This window comes from Heteronotia binoei, chromosome 4 (genome assembly GCF_032191835.1).
Source record: "Heteronotia binoei isolate CCM8104 ecotype False Entrance Well chromosome 4, APGP_CSIRO_Hbin_v1, whole genome shotgun sequence".
NCBI lineage: Eukaryota > Metazoa > Chordata > Lepidosauria > Squamata > Gekkonidae > Heteronotia > Heteronotia binoei.
The window spans coordinates 179,431,663-179,452,580 of record NC_083226.1 but is presented as its reverse complement, the minus strand read 5'-3'; the positions used below and the strand labels follow the sequence as shown (position 1 = coordinate 179,452,580).

The 20,918-nt window shown below is 49.9% G+C and overlaps 1 protein-coding gene across 16 annotated transcripts in view; it reads right to left on the bottom strand.

The window, feature by feature from the left end:
- The window catches only part of CELF4 (CUGBP Elav-like family member 4), a 1,320,822-nt gene that overhangs the window by 81,046 nt on the left and 1,218,858 nt on the right, over positions 1–20,918 (bottom strand). For 10 of the 16 annotated variants that reach the window (XR_009555289.1, XM_060236225.1, XM_060236232.1 and 7 more), the window contains 2 exons: positions 10,183–10,330; positions 9,320–9,469 (listed from right to left, as the gene is read on the bottom strand). Coding sequence is in view for 15 of the 16 variants with exons in the window: in XM_060236225.1 (XP_060092208.1) it covers positions 9,320–9,469; positions 10,183–10,330 (298 nt within the window). In the remaining variant the exon portion in view is untranslated. The remainder of the gene's footprint in view (positions 1–9,319; positions 9,470–10,182; positions 10,331–20,918) is intronic. The other 6 variants (XM_060236227.1, XM_060236234.1, XM_060236236.1 and 3 more) reach the window with 1 other exon arrangement.

Below are 20,918 nucleotides of genomic sequence, written 5' to 3'. Positions count from 1 at the left end.
GATTGCATTGTATCCGACTGAGCTCCCTGTCCTTGCCAGGCTCCATCCCTAAGTCTCCAGGAGTTCCCTAACCTGGATCTGGCAATCCCATGACAGTGGCCATCAGGGTAGGGTTGCCAAGGCCCCTGCATCCTCTGCACGCACGCGGCGTGATGACGTCACCTGGAAGTGACGTCATCGCGCTAGTGATGTTGCCCGTGGCCGCTCTAGGCGTTTCAGGGAAAACTCTATGGTTTTCCTGGACACTCTAGCAATTTGGGAGGGCAAAGCTATGGTACAATAGGTGCCATAGAGTTTTGCCCTCCCAAATCGCTAGATTGTCTGGGAAAACCATAGAGTTTTCCTGGAAATGCCTAGAGCAGCTGCTGGCACGATGATGTCACCCGCAAGTGATGTCATCGTGCCAGTGATGTCGAGGGAAGTTTCCAATGTGGGCCGGTGGGTTGGGAACCTCTAGGGCAGAAGAACTCCCACCCGGTCTGGGGGCCTAGCATAGGGTTGCCAAGTCCAATTTAAGAAATATCTGGGGACTTTGGGGTGGAGCCAGGAGACATTGGGGTGGAGCCAAGATCAAGGCTGTGACAAGCATCATTGAACTCCAAAGGGAGTTCTGGCCATCACATTTAAAGGGACAGCACACCATTTCAATGCCTTCCTTCCATAGGAAGCAATGAAGGATAGGGGCACCTCCTTTTGGGGCTCATAGAATTGGACCCCCTGGTCCAATCGTTTTGAAACTTGAGGGATATTTTGGGGAGAGGCACTAGATGCTGTACTGAAAATCTGGTGCCTCTACCCCAAAAAACAGCCCCCCCAGAGCCCCAAATACCAGTGGATCAATTCTCCATAGGGAATAACAGAGTTCCCAGCAGACATTTCCCTCCCCTCCCCCCGCTTTCTGATGACCCTGAAGCAAGGGGAGGGCCTCCAAACCGGGGGATCCCCTGCCCCTACCTGGGGATTGGCAACCCTAGCCTGGCAGCCTTACACCAGGGACTTGGCGATCCTACGAGGTTATTAGAAGGGCATGGCGACCATTGAAAAGATTTTGAGCTGCCGCCCCACATCACTGTTGCAGAGCTTAGAGTTACCCAAGAGGTTGTTTTTGTTCAGAGTGTAAAGTGACGAGTTTCTAGGGTCCCCCCCCCCAAAGAATCATAGAATAATAAGAGTTGGAAGGGACCTCCGGGGACATGAGCAAGAGTTGTGTGTGTGTGTGGGGGGGGGGCGATGTCTCAGGGAAAAGAATAAAACGAAAAGCAAGGCCTTGTCTACTTTCCAGAAGTTCTAACAACAGAATTCATGGCGATTCCCAGATCTACCCCAGAAAGGTGGCTCTAGCAATTGCCAGAAGCTAAACGGTACGATTACCATAGAGTTTCTGGCAATTGCTAGAGCTATCCTTGTCGCCTGCAGGTAGCTCTAGGGACTGTGACGAGCTCTACGGTCCGAATTTCAGCTGAGCCTCAGCAGGCGAGGAGAGCGATGGGCTGGAGGGCTCCTGCCATAAATGAGACAATAGGGACCCTACCCCAAACCCTGAGGGCTTGAGATCAGTGAAAAGGCAGCCTACACACAGCTCATAATTCACATATAATATTTGCTGCCACAAGATGGGGGGGAAACTGGCGGGAATTCCTGCTTTATGCTTTCAGCCCGCTGCTCCGGCCCCTTCGTCCTAATTTTGTCTTGGGACCTGATCCCACCTCAGGCGTGCTGCAGACTGTCTTTCCCAATCCAGATACTGCCAGACTTTGATCTCATAAACCAGGGGTGGCCAAAGTGTGGCTCCCGTGGCTCTTTCACATGCATTGCGTGGTTCTCAAAGCTCCCACTGCCCCGCTGGCCAGCTTGGAGAAGGCATTTGTCTCTTTAAATCACTTCTCCAAACGAAGCCGGCCAGCGGCTTGCAAAGTGCATTAAAGTTAAAGTTGCTTTCTTTCCGCCTCTCCCTCCCCTCCAACTATTCCTTCCTTACTCCCGCCTTCCCTTTGTCTCTCAAGCATCTGACATTTATTCCACGTGGCTCTTACGTTAAGCAAGTTTGCACCCGCCCCGGTGCTTGCACAGGGAATTACCTGTACCTTTGGACTGTACCAATGCAATCATTTCTAACATTTTAAAAAGGGTGTCTGCTAGAGTTGCCAAACTCCAGGTAGCACCTGGGGATTACAATTCCTTACAACTCATCCCCAGGTGACAGACGGCACAGTTCCCCTGGAGAAAACGGCTGCTTTGGAGGGGGGACTCGAGAATACCACACCCCGCCGGTGGGCTGGCAGCCGTCTGCGAGTGTCGAGGGCAGCCCCGAGATCCCGGAAAACCACATCTGCAAGGTCAGGATCGAAATAAATAAATAAGGGAGCGAGGGGGAGGGACGGCGTCACCTTCTGCTTAAATCCAATTTAAATCACTCTCCCCGCGCCTAATCTATATCCATAATTATATCATTTGGTACAACAAGCTTTTGCAAGAGGCCCAATGAAATTTATGTAGATTAAAATTCATGGGTGCCATACTCCTGATTCCGTATTATGAAGATTGATTAGGACAGCTGATGCAGTGATTAAAGAAGTGCGCGTTTACTGTTGTAATTAATTAGGCATTCAGACACAACAATAACGACAACAACGGGGACGAGCGGGCTGAGCCGGCAGAAAATGGCGCCAGCGGCTGTTGGGGCCGCCGGGTTTGGAACTGGGGGCAAAGCAGGGGGACTGTTTTCGAGTGCAATAGGCACCATAAAGTTTCCCCTCCCAAATTGCTAAAGCATCGGGGGGGGGGGATCATAGAGTTTTCCCGGAAGCTCCTAGAGTGGCCAGCACACGACGTCACAATGACGTCACTGCAAGTGGTGTTGGGGGAAGAAGAAGAAGAAGATATTGGATTTATATCCTGCCCTCCACCCCGAATTTCAGAGTCTCAGAGTGGCTCACAGTCTCCTTTCCCTTCCTCCCCCACATCAAACACCCTGTGAGGTAGATGAAGATATTGGATTTATATTCTGCCTTCCACTCCGAAGAGTCTCAGAGCGGCTCACAATCTCCTTTCCCTTCCTCCCCCACAACAGACACCCTGTGAGGTAGATGAAGATATTGGATTTATATCCTGCCTTCCACCCCGAACTGCAGAGTCTCAGAGCGGCTCACAATCTCTTTTATCTTCCTCCCCTACAACAGACACCTTTGAGGTGGGTGAGGCTGAGAGAGCTCTCCCAGCAGCTGCCCTGCCAAGGACAACCTCTGCCAGAGCTATGACTGACCCCAGGCCATTCCAGCAGCTGCAAGTGGAGGAGTGGGGAGTCAAACCCAGATAAGAGTTCAAGCACTTCACCATTACACCAAACTGGCTCTCTCACGCCAGCCCAATGCAAACCGGCATGTCGGGAACCTCCAGGGCAGGGGAACTTGGCAGCCCAAAGGAAAGGATGAGAAAAGGGTTATGGGGCAATCGTCCCTTTGGCATTTCCTAGGGTTGCCAGCTTCCAGGTGCTGGCTGGAGAGCTTCCAGAATGAGACCTGGTCTCCAGATGACAGAAATTGGTTCCCCTGGAGAAAATGGCTGCCTTAGAAGAAGACAACGACATTGGCTTTGTATCCCGCCCTTCACTCTGAATCTCAGAGTGGTTCACCATCTCCTTTACCTTCCTTCCCCATGACAGACACACCGTGAGCAGTGTTCCCTCTAAGCTGAGTTAGTGTGAGTTAGCTCAGCTTTTTAGCCTCCGGCTCACCCGTTTTTAACTTCTCTCAGGAGAAGCTCAGATTGTTCTCCCAGAGCAAGCTAATTTATGCAGTAGCTCACAACTTTTAATGCCAGCAGCTCACAAAATAGAATTTTTGCTCACAAGCCTTCACAGCTTAGAGAGAGCATTGCCTGTGAGGTAGGAGGGGCTGAGAGACCTCTCAGAAGCTGTCCTTTCAAGGACAACTTTGCGAGAGCTATGGCTGACCCAAAGCCATTCCAGCAGGTGCAAGTGGAGGAGTGGGGAATCAAACCTGGTTCTCCCAGATAAGAATCTGCACACTTCACCACTACACCAAACTGGAGGGTGGACTGTTTTGGCATTATACTCCTCTGAGGTCCTTCCCACTCTCAAACCTATGGTCTGTCTTTCTTTTTCTTTCTTTCTTTCTTTCTTTCTTTCTTTCTTTCTTTCTTTCTTTCTTTCTTTCTTTCTTTCTTTCTTTCTTTCTTTCTTTCTTTCTTTCTTTCTTTCTGTCTTTCCTTCCTTCCTTCCTTCCTTCTCTCTCTCCTTCCTCCATCTTTCTTTCTTTCTTTCTTTCTTTCTTTCTTTCTTTCTTTCTTTCTTTCTTTCTTTCTTTCTTTCTTTCTTTCCTCTCTCTCTCCTCCCTCTTTCTTTCTTTCTTTCTTTCTTTCTTTCTTTCTTTCTTTCTTTCTTTCTTTCTTTCTTTCTTTCCTTCTCTCTCTCTCTCCTCCCTCTTTCTTTCTTTCTTTCTTTCTTTCTTTCTTTCTTTCTTTCTTTCTTTCTTTCTTTCTTTCTTTCTTTCTTTCTTTCTTTCTTTCTTTCTTTCTTTCTTTCCTTCTCTCTCTCTCTCCTCCCTCCCTCCCTCTTTCTTTCTTTCTTTCTTTCTTTCTTTCTTTCTTTCTTTCTTTCTTTCTTTCTTTCTTTCTTTCTTTCTTTCTTTCTTTCTTTCTTTCTTTCTTTCTTTCTTTCTTCAGAAAGGCTAATTACTCTCCACTTGGGATATTGTAGCTCTGCCTCCTGAGACATCCATTTTGTGTATGGTTGCCAGGGTTTTTTTTTTTGAGCCGGAACACACAGGAACGCAGTTCCAGCTGGCTTGGTGTGGAGAAACGCCAATTTAGGCTATGGTTATCTGAGAGTTGGCAGGAAGAGCCCATCAACTTGGACTCAGGCTTCGACCTAGTCTCTTCCTCCTCCCCTCTCCCCTCCGGTCTTAGGCTTCCCAATCCCCAGGTCCCAGAGGGGGATCCCCTGGTTTTACAGGCTTCCCCCCTCCCCCAGCCAGCTGGTTGGGGAAGCCCCGCCCCCACAGCCATCATGCACCTCCATGAACGATTCCTATAGGGAATGATGGGGAATTGATCTGCGGGTATTGGGGGCTCTGGGGGGGGGGGCTGGTTTTTGAGATAGAGGCACCAAATTTTCAGTATAGCATCTAGTGCCTCTCCCCAAAATACCTCCCAAGTTTCAAAAAGATTTGACCAGGGGATCCAATTCTATGAGCCCCAAAAGAAGGTGCCCCTATCCTTCATTATTTCCTATGGAAGGAAGGCATTTAAAAAGATATGCAGTCCCTTTAAATGTGATGGCCAGAACTCCCTTGGAGTTCAATTATGCTTGTCACACCCTTGATCTTGGCTCCACCCAAATGCCTCCTGGCTCCACCCCCAAAGTCTCCTGGCTCCACCCCCAAAGTCCCCAGATATTTCTTGAATTGGACTTGGCAACCCTATCCGGTCTGGAAGCAGCAATTCTGAGCAGGCCTCCTAGAGAGGCAGGAAGCCTTTCAAGCTGGTCTCCCAGAAGTCTGCAGGAGGGAAAAACAGGCGGGAACTGGGTTTTATATTAGTGATTTTTGGTGGGAAGCCTTCAGTTTGAGTTGGGCTTTGAGTTCAATCATTTGGGTTGTTGAGTCTGTCTGTGCTGGATGGTATAGCCAGGGCAAGTGTGGTATAATAGGGAAAGAAGGAGCGTTTTCCCCTAGTTTGATTTATTTCTTCTGTTCACTATTCTAAAATGCCTGTATATAGTTGCACATTTTAAATAAATGTTTTGTCTTTTTAAAAGGTAGTCCCTCTGTGCCACATAAGTTCCCCAACCGCCTTAGACCACGCTATTGCAAGAGGGGAGTCCAGGGAAAAGAGAAGGCATGCAGTTGGCAAGGGTACCAATCCTTCAGGGGTCTTCCAAAGAAGGACTTTGGTCTCTGTGTTAACCAGGTGCTGGGTTGGCAGAGGACCTTGAGGCTAGACCTCAGAACTGGCAAGGGAGATTGGGAGTCCTGTTCCTCTCAGTCAGGAACCCCTCAATTGAGCAGGTGGTGACAGCGTGCCCTAGTGGTAGGAAGAAGATTAGCTCTCTTCAGGAGTTGGCAACTCAAAAGGGAATTGACGGGACCGGGTCTGAAGGCAGAATCAGGCCGGTTCCGTCACACTTGGTGTCAGGGGTGTGGCCTAACATGCAAATGAGTTCCTGCTGGGCTTTTTCTACCCCAAAAGTCCTGCTCAAACCCCACCCACTCCAAACTCCACCTCAGGGATGCCAGCCTCCAGGTGGGGCCTGGGGATCCCCTGGAATTGGAGTTCATAAGAACATAAGAGAAGCCATGTTAGATCAGGCCAATGGCCCATCCAGTCCAACATTCTGTGTCACACAGCGGCCAAATACACACACACACACACACACACACACACACACACACACACACTGTGGCTAATAGCCACTGATGGACCTCTGCTCCATATTTTTATCTAACCCCCTCTTGAAGGTGGCTATGCTTGTGGCCGCCACCACCTCCTGCGGCAGTGAACTTCACATGTTAATCACCCTTTGGGTGAAGAAGTACTTCCTCCACCTCCTTCCTCCATCTCCAGACTGCAAAGATTAGTCCCCCTGGAGGAAATAGATGCTTTGTAGGGTGGACGCTGCAGCTCCATCAAGAAATCCCCAGATGTTCCCAACCTGAATTTGGCCATCTTATCCCCATCTCCTGTTGGTGTCCGGGGGGGGGGGGGGGGGCGACCTGGCCACTCTATTCCACCCCCAAATCTTGAGAAATTCCCCAACCCAGAGCTGACAGCCATAGCCTTTTAGCTCAGTGGGTCTTTCAAGGGCCACATTTTTGTCCTTGCAAAAGGGTCAGTATTTCTTATGACAGTGGCCAAATCTGGGCTAGAAAATGCCTGGGGGTGAAGCCACAGGGGGCAGAGTTTGGGGAAGGTATTGGATTTGGATTTATATCCTACCCTAGACTCTGAGTCGCAGAGTCGCAGAGCAGTCAAAATCTCCTTTACCTTCCCTCCCCACACAACAGACCTCCTGTGAGGTTGGTGGGGCTGAGAGAGCTCTCCCAGAAGCTACCCTTTCAAGGACAAGTCCTACGAGAGCTCTGGCTGACTCAAGGCCATTCCAGCAGCTGTAAGCGGAGGAGTGGGGAATCAAACCCGGTTCTCCCGGATAAGAGAGCTATGGATGACCCAAGGCCATTCCAGCAGCTGTAAGTGGAGGAGTGGGGAATCAAACCCGGTTCTCCCGGATAAGAGAGCTATGGATGACTCAAGGCCATTCCAGCAGCTGCAAGTGGAGGAGTGGGGAATCAAACCTGGTACTCCCAGATAAGAGAGCTCTGGCTGACCCAAGGCCATTCCAGCAGCTGCAAGTGGAGGAGTGGGGAATCAAACCCTGTTCTCCCAGATAAGAGAGCTCTGGCTGACCCAAGGCCATTCCAGCAGCTGCAAGTGGAGGAGTGGGGAATCAAACCTGGTACTCCCAGATAAGAGAGCTATGGCTGACCCAAGGCCATTCCAGCAGCTGCAAGCGGAGGAGTGGAGAATCAAACCCGGTACTCCCAGATAAGAAAGCTCTGGCTGACCCAGCAGCTGCAAGTGGAGGAGTGGGGAATCAAGGCTGGTTCTCCCAGATAAGAGAGCTATGGCTGACCCAAGGCCATTCCAGCAGCTGCAAGCGGAGGTGTGGGGAATCAAACCCGGTTCTCCCAGATAAGAGTCCGGGCACTTAACCACTACACCAAACTGGCTCTTTAGGAAGGGACTTCAGTGGGGAGTAGCGCTATTGGATTCACCCTCCATTTTCTGCAGGGAAACTGATCCGGGCAGTCTCGGGATCACTTGTAATTCTGGGAAGTCTCCAGCGCCATTTCTTTTAGCCTTTTGTTACTGTCCATGGTGTTTTCTTAGCAAGGATATTGGAGTAGTTTGCCATTTTCTTCTCCAGTGGATCACACTTTGTCTGGGTTCTCAGCTGTGGCCTGTCCATCTTGCGTGGCCCTGCTTGGCATAGCCCACAGCCTCACTGAACTGTGCAAGCTCTCTCGCCACATCAAGGCAGCAATCCATTAAGACTAAGTACTAATGTTTTAATCGTGTTTTATTTAAAGCTTTTTTTTAAATTGTGTTTGTCTGTGCCCTTTATAAAGTTACTATCTACCTAATCTTAAAGAGGTACACAAATGGCCCAGTCCAACATGTCCCAGCCTGACAGTCTCGTTTATGTCAGATCTGGCCCTCATAGAATCATAGAGTTGGAAGGGACCTCCAGGGTCATCTAGTCCAACCCCCTGCACAATGCAGGAAACTCATAAACACCTGCCCCTAAATTCACAGGAACCTCATTGCTGTCAGATGGCCATCTAGCCTCAGTTTAAAACCTAGAATCCTAGAGTTGGGATCTCCAGGGTCATCTAGTCCAACCCCCTGCACAATGCAGGAAACTCACAAACACTTCCCCCTAAATTCATAGGAACTTCATTGCTGTCAGATGGCCATCTAGCCTCAGTTTAAAACCTAGAATCCTAGAGCTGGGACCTCCAGGGTCATCTAGTCCAACCCCCTGCACAATGCAGGAAACTCACAAACACCTCCCCCTAAATTCACAGGATCTTTACTGCTGTCAGATGGCCATCTAGCCTCTGTTTCAAAACCTCCAAGGAAGGAGAGCCCACCACCTGCCAAGGAGGAAGCCTGTTCCACTGAGGAACTGCTCTAACTCATAGAATCCTAGAGTTGGATGGGACCTCCAGGGTCATCTAGTCCAACCCCCTGCACAATGCAGGAAACTCACAAACACCTCCCCCTAAATTCATAGGAACTTCATTGCTGTCAGATGGCCATCTAGCCTCAGTTGAAAACCTAGAATCCTAGAGTTGGGACCTCCAGGGTCATCTAGTCCAACCCCCTGCACCAGGCAGGAAACTCACAAACACCTCCCCCTAAATTCACAGGATCTTTACTGCTGTCAGATGGCCATCTAGCCTCGGTTTAAAAACCTCCAAGGAAGGAGAGCCCACCGCCTGTTCTACTGAGGAACCGTTCTAACGGTCAGGAAGTTCATAGAATCATAGAGCTGGAAGGGACCTCCAGGATCATCTAGTCCAACCCCCTGCACAATGCAGGAAACTCACAAACACCTTCCCCTAAATTCACAGGCTCTTCATTTCTGTCAGATGGCCTCATAAGAAATGAGTTTAACACCCCTGGTCTATAAGGTTGTGCATCTCTGAGCATAGCCCAAGCCCACTGAAAGGGCCATAAAGAATGCTGTTGGCATGGTGGTAAGGTTGAGGAATCCTAATCCCAGGCAGGTCTCTCATACCTGGGTAAGGATGGATGCCGTTGGCAAAGACAGCTTCTGCAGCGGGCTGCCCATTAGCTTGCGGCGGTAGGCCAGTGAAACCGTTTACCCCAATAGGAGAAGGGATGCTAGGCACGGCTGACGCGGTGATGCCCGGAGGCGTGCTGCCACCTAGAGGAGGGGAGGAGAAAACACAAGGAAGGTGATTACTTCTATAGACCAGTTACAATCAAGACCGTGCCCCCCCCCTTAGGTTTGCCAACTCCAGATTGGGGGATGTTAGGGTTGCCAATCCCCAGGTGGGGGCAGGGGATCCCCTGGTTTGGAGTCCCTCCCCCCCTTCAGGGTCATCAGCAAGCGGGGGGGGGGGGGAGGGAAATGTCTGCTGGGAATTCCATTATTCCCTATGGAGACCAATTCCTATAGGGTATAATGGAGAATTGATCTGTGGATATCTGGGGCTCTGGAGAGGCTGTTTTGTGAGGTAGAGGCACCAAATTTTAAACATAGTGTCCAGTGCCTCTCCCCAAAAGTTTCAAAAAGATTGGACCAATTCTATAAGCCCCCAAAGCAGGTGCCCCATCCTTCATTATTTCCAATGGAGGGAAGGCATTTAAAAGGTGTGCGGTCCCTTTAAATGTGATGGGCAGAACTCCCTTTGGAGTTCAATTCTGCTTTTCACAACCTTGCTTCTAGCTCCACCCCCCCAAAGTCTCCTGGCTCCACCCCCAAAGTCTCCTGACTCCAGCCTCCAAAGTCTCCTGACTCCACCCCCAAAGTCTCCTGGCTCCACCCCCAAAGACTCCTGGCTCCACCCCCCAAAGTCTCCTGGCTCTACCCCCAAAGTCCCCAGATATTTCTTGAATTGGACATGGCAACCCTACCTGAGGTGGGCGTCATGGGTGTGGCGGCAAGGCCGTTCATGTTCAGGGCTGCCATCTGCTGCATTTGCGCCGCCGCGAAAGCTGCCATAGGGTTTAGGTACCCGCCTTGGGCCACGGACGCCATGATGGCTGCTTGCTGCTGCATCAGCTGGAACAAAGAGAACAGGGAAAAAATATCACGCATTCCCCGGCCGGGCCGCCCCCAGCAAGAGGTCACCACTACCCCCGTGGCCACGACTGACCAGCAGTTAGCAAAATGTAAGGCTGCCAAGCCCGTGGTCCGGGTGGGGGTTCTCCTGCCTGGGAAGAACCTCCTCCAATATCACCGATGCGATGAGGTCACCCGTGAGTGACGTCATCGCGGCAGCAACGTCGCGCGCTGGCCACTCTAGGTGCCTCCGGGAAAACTCTATGGTTTCTCCTGAACACTCTAGCCATTTGGAAGGGAAAACTCTATGGTACAACAGGTACCATAGGGTTTTCCCTCCCAAATGGCTAGAGTGTCTAGGTACCATAGAGTTTTCCTCTCCCAAATGGCTAGAGTGTCCGGGGAAAACCATAGAGTTTCCCCCCTTCCAAAATGCTAAAGCGTCCGGGAAAACCATAGAGGCTATGGAGGACTTGGCAAACCTAGCAAAATGCGATTGGCAACCTAACGTCGTAATGTCATCATGTCCCCTATGTGATTTCTGACTGGGCAGGAAAAGAAGGAAAGTAATACCGAAAAGCACGCTTCAATGCGGTGCCCTCTGTATTACTTCATTGGAGGTTTCTGAAGATCTCTGACATTCAGAGGCTATGGGAATGTGGAAGAAAGGAAGCAGAAACTATTGAGCATGGTCTTCTGTATTGTGGTTATTACTCTGACATTCGTGTTAAATATTTCGATCAGTTGTTAGTGGATTTAATAGGCCAATCCGATGTCCCTTTTTCTTCTTTCCTCGAAAAACGCTGTAACTATTGAAATGGTGGAAATTTTTTTGTATCTGGCTTCAAAAAGGCGTGATTTATGTTAATTGTAGTAGAGAGCCAGTTTGGTGTAGTGGTTAAGTGCGTGCTTCTATCTGGGAGAACCGGGTTGGATTCCCCACTTCTCCTCTTGCAGCTGCTGGGATGGCCTTGGGTCAGCCAGAGCTCTGGCAGGAGTTGTCCTTAAAAGGGCAGCTGCTGTGAGAGCCCTCTCAGCCCCACCCACCTCACAGAGTGGCTGTTGTGGGGGGAGAAGATATAGGAGATTGTAAGTCGCTCTGAGTCTCTGATTCAGAAAGAAGGGTGGGGTATAAATCTGCAGTCTTCTTCTTCTATACTCCTTATCTCCTGTATACTTCTTAGTGTATAACGCCAATAAAGGTTGTTGTTGTAACACCAAAAAGCAAGGTTTTTTTTTTTTTAGCAGGAACTCCTTTGTGTATTAGGACACACACCCCTGATGCACCAAATCTTCCAAGAGCTTACAGGGCTTTTCTTACAGGGCCTACCAAAGGGTGATTAACATGTGGAATTCACTTCCACAGGAGGTGGTAGCAGCTACAAGCATAGCCAGCTTCAAGAGGGGATTGGATAGAAATATGGAGCAGAGGTCCATCAGTGGCTATTAGCCACAGTGTGTGTGTGTGTGTGTGTGTGTGTATTTTGGCCACTGTGTGATAGAGTGTTGGACTGGATGGGCCATTGGCCTGATCCAACATGGCTTCTCTTATGTGACACAGAGTGTTGGACTGGATGGGCCATTGGCCTGATCCAGCATGGCTTCTCTTATGTCCTTATGTCTGGTGCAGTGATGTTCTGTATTCTTGGTGCTGGGGGGTGCAACAGTGGGAGGGCTTCTAGTGTCCCGGCCCCACTGATGGACCTCCTGATGGCACCTGTTTTTTTTTGTCACTGTGTGACACAGAGTGCTGGACTGGATGGGCCATTGGCGTGATCCAGCATGGCTTCTCTTATGTGACACAGAGTGTTAGACTGGATGGGCCACTGGCCTGATCCAACAGGACTTCTCTTATGTTCTTATGTGACACAGAGTGCTGGACTGGATGGGCCATTGGCCTGATCCGACAGGGCTTCTCTTATGTTCTTATGTGACACAGAGTGTTGGACTGGATGGTCCATTGGCCTGATCCAACATGGCTTCTCTTCTGTTCTTATGTGACACAGAGTGTTGGACTGGAGGGGCCATTGGCCTGATCCAACATGGCTTCTCTTATGTTCTTAAGTTCCAGGAGGATTGGCTACATCAGAGGGGTGGCCTAATATGGAAAGGAGTAAAAGAAAAGCCCTGCCAAAAAAATAACGGCTTTCGATGCATCAATGGAGAAAGCAGCAGTGAGAAAGGAGCAGGTTCCATTCAGTGGCAAACTTTCATCAAAAGGTGGGATTAAGGGTCTTTTCATCCTAATACAGGGGTTACCCACACTTTCCCTGGTACCCGCAGTATCAGCGGTCCATCTAGTCCAACACAGTGGCCAACCAGTTCCTCTGGATGGACAAAACAGAGCATAGAGGCTGAGGCCTCCCGTTGTTGCCTCCTGGCTCTGGGATTCAGAGGATTAGGTTCCTATGAACTTCTCTGGCTGGCTGTCACCCAGCTGTTATCTCTCCGATTTGTCAAATTCCCCGAGTTACTGTGAGTCTGAATTAGGCGATCCGCCGCACTCTGAAACCCTTGGGCTATAATGGGGGGAGGGGGAATAAAGAGATATATCCAAACACATCTGGCTAAAACATCTCACACCTGACGAAGCTGAAATCTGGGAGACTCTGGAATTTATTAGGGTTTGTAGACTCTTTCGGGCTCAAGTGCCGTGTTCTACTGGAGAAAGTTTTTCTTCCAGACGTTTCGTTCTCAGCTCCGGAGAACATCCTCAGTGGCGTTGCAGCCGGAGCAGGCGCTCTGACCTTCTTGGCTGCCGTGCATTGAATGAGGCCAGGGCTGCTGGAGAGCTGCTATTTCTAGGCTGGAGGGGGTGTGGTGAAAGGGCAATAGGTTTGTGGATGCGCCCATTGTTTGGTGGGGCTTCCTGGAAGGGTAGTGATAAGGAAACTGGCTGTTGAATGTGACCATTGTTCTGTGTTAATTGCTGGGAGGGCTGGGAGGGGTGTGAAGAAAAGGAAGATGGTTGAAGAAAAGGAAGATGAGCCGGAAAGATTCTACAAACCCTAATGATGTTACCAGCTGTGAAAACCTGAAATCTTTGATAACTCTGGAATTTCTCTCTTTGTTCATTGCTGGGCCTCGGTGCTTGACGGGCTGTTGGTCTCAGCACAATCCTTGAAAGCCTGCTGTCCTCCCAACAAAAGAATTGCCCTGATTTTACATCCTGCGGGAGAAATCCATTCGGATCTGACTGTCCGATTCAAAATAATAAATATTCCTCTTGAATCTGCCCCCAAGTGGTGACTGCTGGAATTTACCTAGTTTAGGAACCCGGTTCGTTCTCCAGTAAAAGAGCCCTGTTTGTTTCCCGAGCTCTTGCCCTATGGGATAAATACCGGCTGTTCCCACCACTGTGTGTTTATTCCTCCGCATGCCTTTGTGGAAACGTCCTCTGTGCGAGATGGATACGATCGCTCCTAATGACGGCCGCTCGGAAATAAACACGGCAAGCCGCGCGGGAGCACTTTGAGTTGGCGTGCTTTTCACAACGGCAAATGGGTGCAGTGTCCAAAATTACTCGCGCCCCCCCCCAATGGTCTCTATTTGTCAGCAGTTTTTCAAAGACTGCATCGAAAGCAGGATAAAGCGTTGGCTCGCTTAGGTACGAGGACAGACTCCCAGAACACAGATCACCCTGTTAGCCTTTTCTGTCGCAGCAGAACAGAGCGAGAGTCCGGGAGCACCATAAAGACGAATGGAAATTTGTGGCAGGGAATGTGATTTGGTTGGGAACTGCTCGCTTCTTCAGATACGTTCTAGCCGTATCTAGTTCTTGTGTCCTCTTTCTCCCGCGGCTGCTGAGTTTACTGAGGAGCCTGTGATGAGGAAACCTACCAAAAGCTACCGAGGTGAAGTCTAAAGGTAACCAAATGCTACTGTGTCATTCTTGTCCACATATTTGTTCACCCTCTCAAAGAACTCTAAAAGGTAAGTGGGACGAGATCTTCCCTTACAGAATTTATGCTGATCCTTCCTCCGTAGTTTTTGTTCATCGAGGTGCCTACCAGGAATCATTTTGTAGAAAAATAGGTGGTGGAGATCATTAGCATAAATCATTAGTGTATACTGCCCCACCAGCCAAAAGTAATGCAATGCAAGAAAGGAGAGCCCTGGGTGAGTGAGGCCTGCTAGGACTGGCTAGAGATCCAGCCAGCCCAAGCAGGCCTCACTCACCTGGGGCTCTTCTGGGCCGCCCCCTCCCCTCCAATCAAAAGGCCAACAAGCCACCCACTGCCCAAAATCACATAAGAAGTGGAGAAAGGATGAGGTAGGCTTCTCCAGGGGTTAATGAGGGCTGCTTGGGGCGTGGCAAAGCTCCTGGTGGCTGGCTGGCTGCACGCTCTCCGAATCCAGGCATTGTTATGCAGCTGCACCTACTATTCAATGGACAAAGTAGGTGGGGAGGAGGAGGAGGGGGAACCCTCAGAAAGGTTCAGGAGCTGAGCTTCTGTGAGCTCCTGCTGAATCCTGCGGGGAGGGAAGGTCGCTCAGTGGTAGAGCATCTGCTTGGGAAGCAGAAGGTCCCAGGTTCAATCCCTGGCATCTCCAAAAAAGGGTCCAGGCAAATAGGTGTGAAACACCTCAGCTTGAGACCCTGGAGAGCCGCTGCCAGTCTGAAAAGACAATACTGACTTTGATGGACCAAAGGTCTGATTCAGTATAAGGCAGCTTCATATGTTCATATGTTCAATCTAAGGCCTGCTACTGGGTCATTCTTGTCCACATATTTGTTCATCCTCTCCAACAACTCTAAAAGATAAGTGAGATGAGATCTTCCTTTACAGAATTCATGCTGATCCTTCCTCAATAGCTTTTGCTTATCAACGTGCTTACTAATTCTTATCGTTGATAACGGATTCCAACAACTTTGCCAGTATCAACATGAGACCAACTGACCCATAATTTCCTGGTTTTCCTCTGGAACCTTTTTAAAAGATGGGGGTTTCATTGGCTACCTTCCAGACTTTGGGAATGGAGGCAGATTTTAGTGATAGATTGCTTCTTCTTCTTCTTTCTTTTGGTCAGGAGATCCATAAGTTCATATTTGAGTTCTTTCAGAACTCTTGGATATAATGCTATTAGGGCCTGGTGATTTGTCCGTTTTTAAGTTGTACATCAGTCATAGGACCTCATAGGAACATAAGAAGAGCCCTGCTGGGTCACACCAATAGTCCATCTAGTCCAGCATCCTGTCTCACACAGTGGCCCACCAGTTCCTCTGGAGAGTCAACAACAGGGCATAAAGGCTGAGGCCTTCCCCTGAGAAGAGCATCAGAAGAGCCCTGCTGGATCAGACCAGGGAGGGTCCACCTAGTCCAGCCTCCTGTCTCACACAGCGGCCAGCCAGTTCCTCTGGAGGGCCAACAACAGGGCAGAGAGGCTGAGGCCTTCCCCTGAGAAGAGCATCAGAAGAGCCCTGCTGGATCAGACCAGTGAGGGTCCATCTAATCCAGCATCCTGTCTCACATAGTGGCCAACCTGTTCTTCTGGATGGCCAACAGCAGGGCATAGAAGCCAAGGCCTTCTCCTGATGTTGCCTCCTGGTTCTGAGATTCAGAGGACTAGTGTCTCTGAATGTAGAGCTTCCCCTCAGTCACCATGGCTAGTAGCCATTGATAGACTTATCCTCCATTAATCTACCACCAGCAGGGGCAGAACTCCAGAAGCCCTCCCACTGTTGCCCCCCCACCCCCAGGCACCAAGAAGACAGACCATCACTGCCCCAGACATAAGAACATAAGAGAAGCCATGTTGGATCAAGCCAATGGCCCAGTCAATCCAACACTCCAAAAAACCCTTTAAAAGCTTTTTATTCCTCCTCTCTTGAGTGGTAAAGCAGCAGTACTGCAGTATTGTGGTCTGAACTCTCTGCTCACGACCTGAGTTCGATTCTGGCGGAAGCTGGATTCAGGTAGCTGGCCCAAGGTTGACTCAGCGTTCCATCCTTCTGAGGTCGGTAAAAGGAGTATCCAGCTTGCTGGCGGGGGGGAGTGTAAAAGACTGGGGAAGGCAATGGCAAACCACTCCGTAAAAAGTCTGCCGTGAAAACGTTGCGAAAGCAACATCACCCCAGAGTCGGAAACGACTGGTGCTTGCACAGGGGACCTTTCCTTTCCTTTCCTTTCCTTTCCTTTCCTTTCCTTTCCTTTCCTTTCCTTTCCTTTCCTTTCCTTTCCTTTCCTTTCCTTTCCTTTCCTTTCCCTTCCTTTCCTTTCCCTTCCTTTCCTTTCCTTTCCTTTCCCTTCCTCTCCTCTCCTCTCCTCTCCTCTCCTCTCCTCTCCTCTCCTCTCCTTTCCTTGTCGTCTCAATCTGATTTAGGTCTTTCAAGACCCCTCCTGAAAGTGTTGGTTACGTGGTGAGCAAGCACTTCCCATATTCCACAGTGAAGACAGGGGGCAAACATGCATTCAGCTTGCCTCCCTATCATCCTTTAGTAATCCTTTCACCCTCTTGGTCATCAGGGGTCCTGCTGCCTCCCTGGCTGTGTCTGCTCTGTGATCCTGAATTAGCCAGGGAGGGACCCCGATGAGATTAATCCCAGGAAGAAGACCCTCCCTGGCAAGGTCAACCAACTCAAAGTTGCAAGCCAGAAGCCTTGAAGTTTGCCACCATCAGGGGCGGAATTCTAACGGGAGCTCCTTTGCATATTAGGCCGCACCCCCCTGATGTAGCCAATCCTGCAAGAGCTTACAAAAAAGAGCCCTGTAAGCTCTTGGGAAGATTGGCTACATCAGGGTGTGTGGCCTAATATGCAAAGGAGGCCCTGCTAGAATTCCTTACAGGGCTCTTCTCACAGGGCCTGCTGGAAGCTCCAGGAGGATTGGCTACATCAGGGTTGTGCGGCCTAATATGCAAAGGAGGTCCTGCCAGAATTCCTTACAGGGCTCTTCGTACAGGGCCTGCTGTAAGCTCCAGGAGGATTGGCTACATCAGGGGTGTACGGCCTAATATGCAAAGGAGGTCCTGCTAGAATTCCTTACAGGGCTCTTCGTACAGGGCCTGCTGTAAGCTCCAGGAGGATTGGCTACATCAGGGGTGTGCGGCCTAATATGCAAAGGAGGTCCTGCTAGAATTCCTTACAGGGCTCTTCGTACAGGGCCTGCTGTAAGCTCCAGGAGGATTGGCTACATCAGGGGGTTTGGCCTAATATGCAAAGGAGGTCCTGCCAGAATTCCTTACAGGGCTCTTCTCACAGGGCCCGCTGTAAGCTCCAGGAGGATTGGCTACATCAGGGGTGTGTGGCCTAATATGCAAAGGAGGTCCTGCCAGAATTCCTTACAGGGCTCTTCTCACAGGGCCTACTGTCAGCTCCAGGAGGACTGGCTACATCAGGGGTGTGTGGCCTAATATGCAAAGGAGCTCCTGCTAGAATTCCTTACAGGGCTCTTCGTACAGGGCCTGCTGTAAGCTCCAGGAGGATTGGCTACATCAGGGGTGTGCGGCCTAATATGCAAAGGAGCTCCTGCTAGAATGCCACCCTCATAAAGAAGAAGATCAACCTGGAACAATGGGTCACATCCAACACTGCCTCTATGCTGTGGAGTCTTGTGAGCAGAAATTCTACTTTGTGAGGTGCTGGCATTAAAGTTGTGAGCTCCTGCATCAATTAGTTTGCTCCAGGTCAGGGGTGGCCAACGGTAGGTCTCCAGATGTTTTTTTGCCTACAGGTCCCATCAGCCCCAGCCAGCATGGCCAATGGCTGGGGCTGATGGGAGTTGTAGGCAAAAAACATCTGGAGACCTACCGTTGGCCACCCCTGCTCTAGAGCCATTTTTGGCGAGTTAAGACAAAAAAATGCGTGAGCCGGAGGCTAAAACAAACTGTGAGCTAGCTCACTCTAAATCAGCTTAGAGGGAACACTCACATCTACATAATTGGGAGACATTTTGGCCCTTCCCACAAAGGCTACTTGCGCACTATAAATTGAAATGGGTGAATGTTCGGCAGAGCTGTTTATAGAGTTGCCAACTCTGGTTTGGGAAATTCCTGGAGATTTGAGAGTGGAGCTTGAGGAGTGGAGGGTTTGGGGGGGGGGGACCTCAACAGGGTACGATGCCACCCAGTCCACCCAGTGAAGCTGCTGTTTCATCCAGGGGATCTGATCTCTGTCATCTGGAGATCATTGGACATAAGAGAAGCCATGTTGGATCAGGCCAGTGGCCCATCCAGTACAACACTCTGTGTCACAGAAGAACATAAGAGAAGCCATGTTGGATCAGGCCAATGGCCCCTCCAGTCCAACACTCTGTGTCACACAGGGGCCACAAACCCCCCCAGGTACCATCAGGAGGTCCACCAGTGGGGCCAGGACACCAGAAGCCCTCCCACTGTGACCTCCAAGCACCAAGAATACAAAGCATCACTTGCCCCAGACATAAGAGCATAAGAGAAGCCATGTTGGATCAGGCCAATGGCCCATCCAGTCCAACACTCTGTGTCACATAAGAACATAAGAGAAGCCCTGTTGGATCAGGCCAATGGCCCAGCCAGTCCAACACTCTGTGTCACACAGTGGCCAAAAAAACCCAGGTGCCATCAGGAGGTCCGTCAGTGGGGCCAGGACACTAGAAACCCTCCCACTGTGACCTCCAAGCACCAAGAATACAAAACATCACTTGCCCCAGACATACGAACATAAGAGAAGCCATGTTGGCTTAGGGCAATGGCCCATCCAGTCCAACACTCTGTGTCACACAGTGGCCAAAAAACCCAGGTACCATCAGGAGGTCCATCAGTGGGGCCAGGACACTAGAAATCCTCCCACCGTTGCCTCCCAAGCACCAAGAATACAGAGCATCGCTGCCCCAGACAGAGAGTTCCATCAATACGCCGTGGCTAGTAGCCACCGATGGACCTCTGCTCCATATGCTTATCCAGTCCCATCTTGAAGCCATCTATGGACATAGCATGTAATCCCGGCCCTATCTGGAGATTTCCAGGCCCCACCTGGAGGCCTTCGATAGGAACAGGGTTGCCAGATCCTGAATTAGTCAGGCCATAATTGTGGGTTGGGTTGCCAGACCCAGGTTGGGAAACCCCCAAAGATTTGGGGATGGAAGCTGGGGAGGACAGGGGCCTCAAGAGAATGCAACGTCACAGAGTCAACCCTCCAAAGCAGCCATTTCCTCCAGGGGAACTGATCTTTGTAGTCTGGAGATGAGCTGCAATTCCAGGCGATCCACAGGTCTACAAACATCTCTAGACAGAAGGCGGGACAGTCAGAAGCCACGGCGGCCGCCATCGATTCTTCTCGCCTGCAGCTTTTTAATTGGCTTCAACGGCCAAGCAGAAAAGAGTCCCCCACAATGAATTTCCCAGGCTCGCTCCAGGCGCGTTTTAAAACGGTCCTCAGATCCCCTTCGCAACGAAAGCGTGGAAGAAAAGCTGGACCACGCCGCCGTTTCCTGCATCTCGGCTCGCATCATCTGGGTGTCAAGGTGGCAGGCTTCCTGTTTCATTGTTAATTACCCTTTTCTTACTGTGCGCCGCGCCGAGACGCTTTCACATTTTAATTAGCGATTTACTCTTCTTTGTAATTACTGATGGAGTGATTAGAAGCCCTTTCCCTAGCGCGGCACAATAGCGGCTGCCCTCTTTACGGAGCGCATCCGTCCCGTTTCGCCACCCTGGGATTCGTTCTCCAGATTGCTTGGCGAATTTTGTAAAGCACACCGATAACAGGAGAGAGGGGAAGGTGGCGGAGGTGGAGGGAAAGGAGGCCCTGGCCTCGATGTGATCTGGAGCAGCACAGTGTGAGCTGGTGGGGAAGAACATAATGGGGGAAAGGTGTGGTTGCCAACTCTGTGTTAGGGAAATCCTGGAGATTTGAGGAGGGGAGAGAACGCAGAGGGGTGTAAGGTCGTAGAGTCCGTCCTCCAAAGCTGCCATGTTAAGAAAGGAATTGAAAACAAATCAGCCAGTATCGTAATGCCCCTGTATAAATCAATGGTGTGGTCTCATTTGGAGTACTGTGTGCAATTCTGGCCACCGCACCTCAAAAAGGATATTATAGCATTGGAAAAAGTGCAGAAAAGGGCAACTAGAATGATTAAAGGGTTGGAACACTTTCCCTAGGAAGAAATGTTAAAACGCTTGGGGCTCTTTAGCTTGGAGAAACGTCGACTGCGGGATGACATGATCGAGGTTTACAAGATTATGCATGGGATGGAGAAAGTAGAGAATGAAGTCCTTTTCTCCCTTTCTCACAATACAAGAACTCGTGGGCATTCAATGAAATTGCTGAGCAGTCGGGTTAGAATGGATAAAAAGAAGTACTTCTTCAACCAAAGGGTGATTAACATGTGGAATTCACTGCCACAGGAGGTGGTGGCGGCTACAAGCATAGCCAGCTTCAAGAGGGGGTTAGATAAAAATATGGAGCAGGGGTCCATCCGTGGCCATTAGCCACAGTGTGTGTGTGTGTGTGTGTGTATATATATATATATATATATATATATATATATATATATATATATATATATATATATATATATATATATATATATATATATATATTATTTTTTTGGCCACTGTGTGACACAGAATGTTGGACTGGATGGGCCATTAGACTGATCCAACAGGG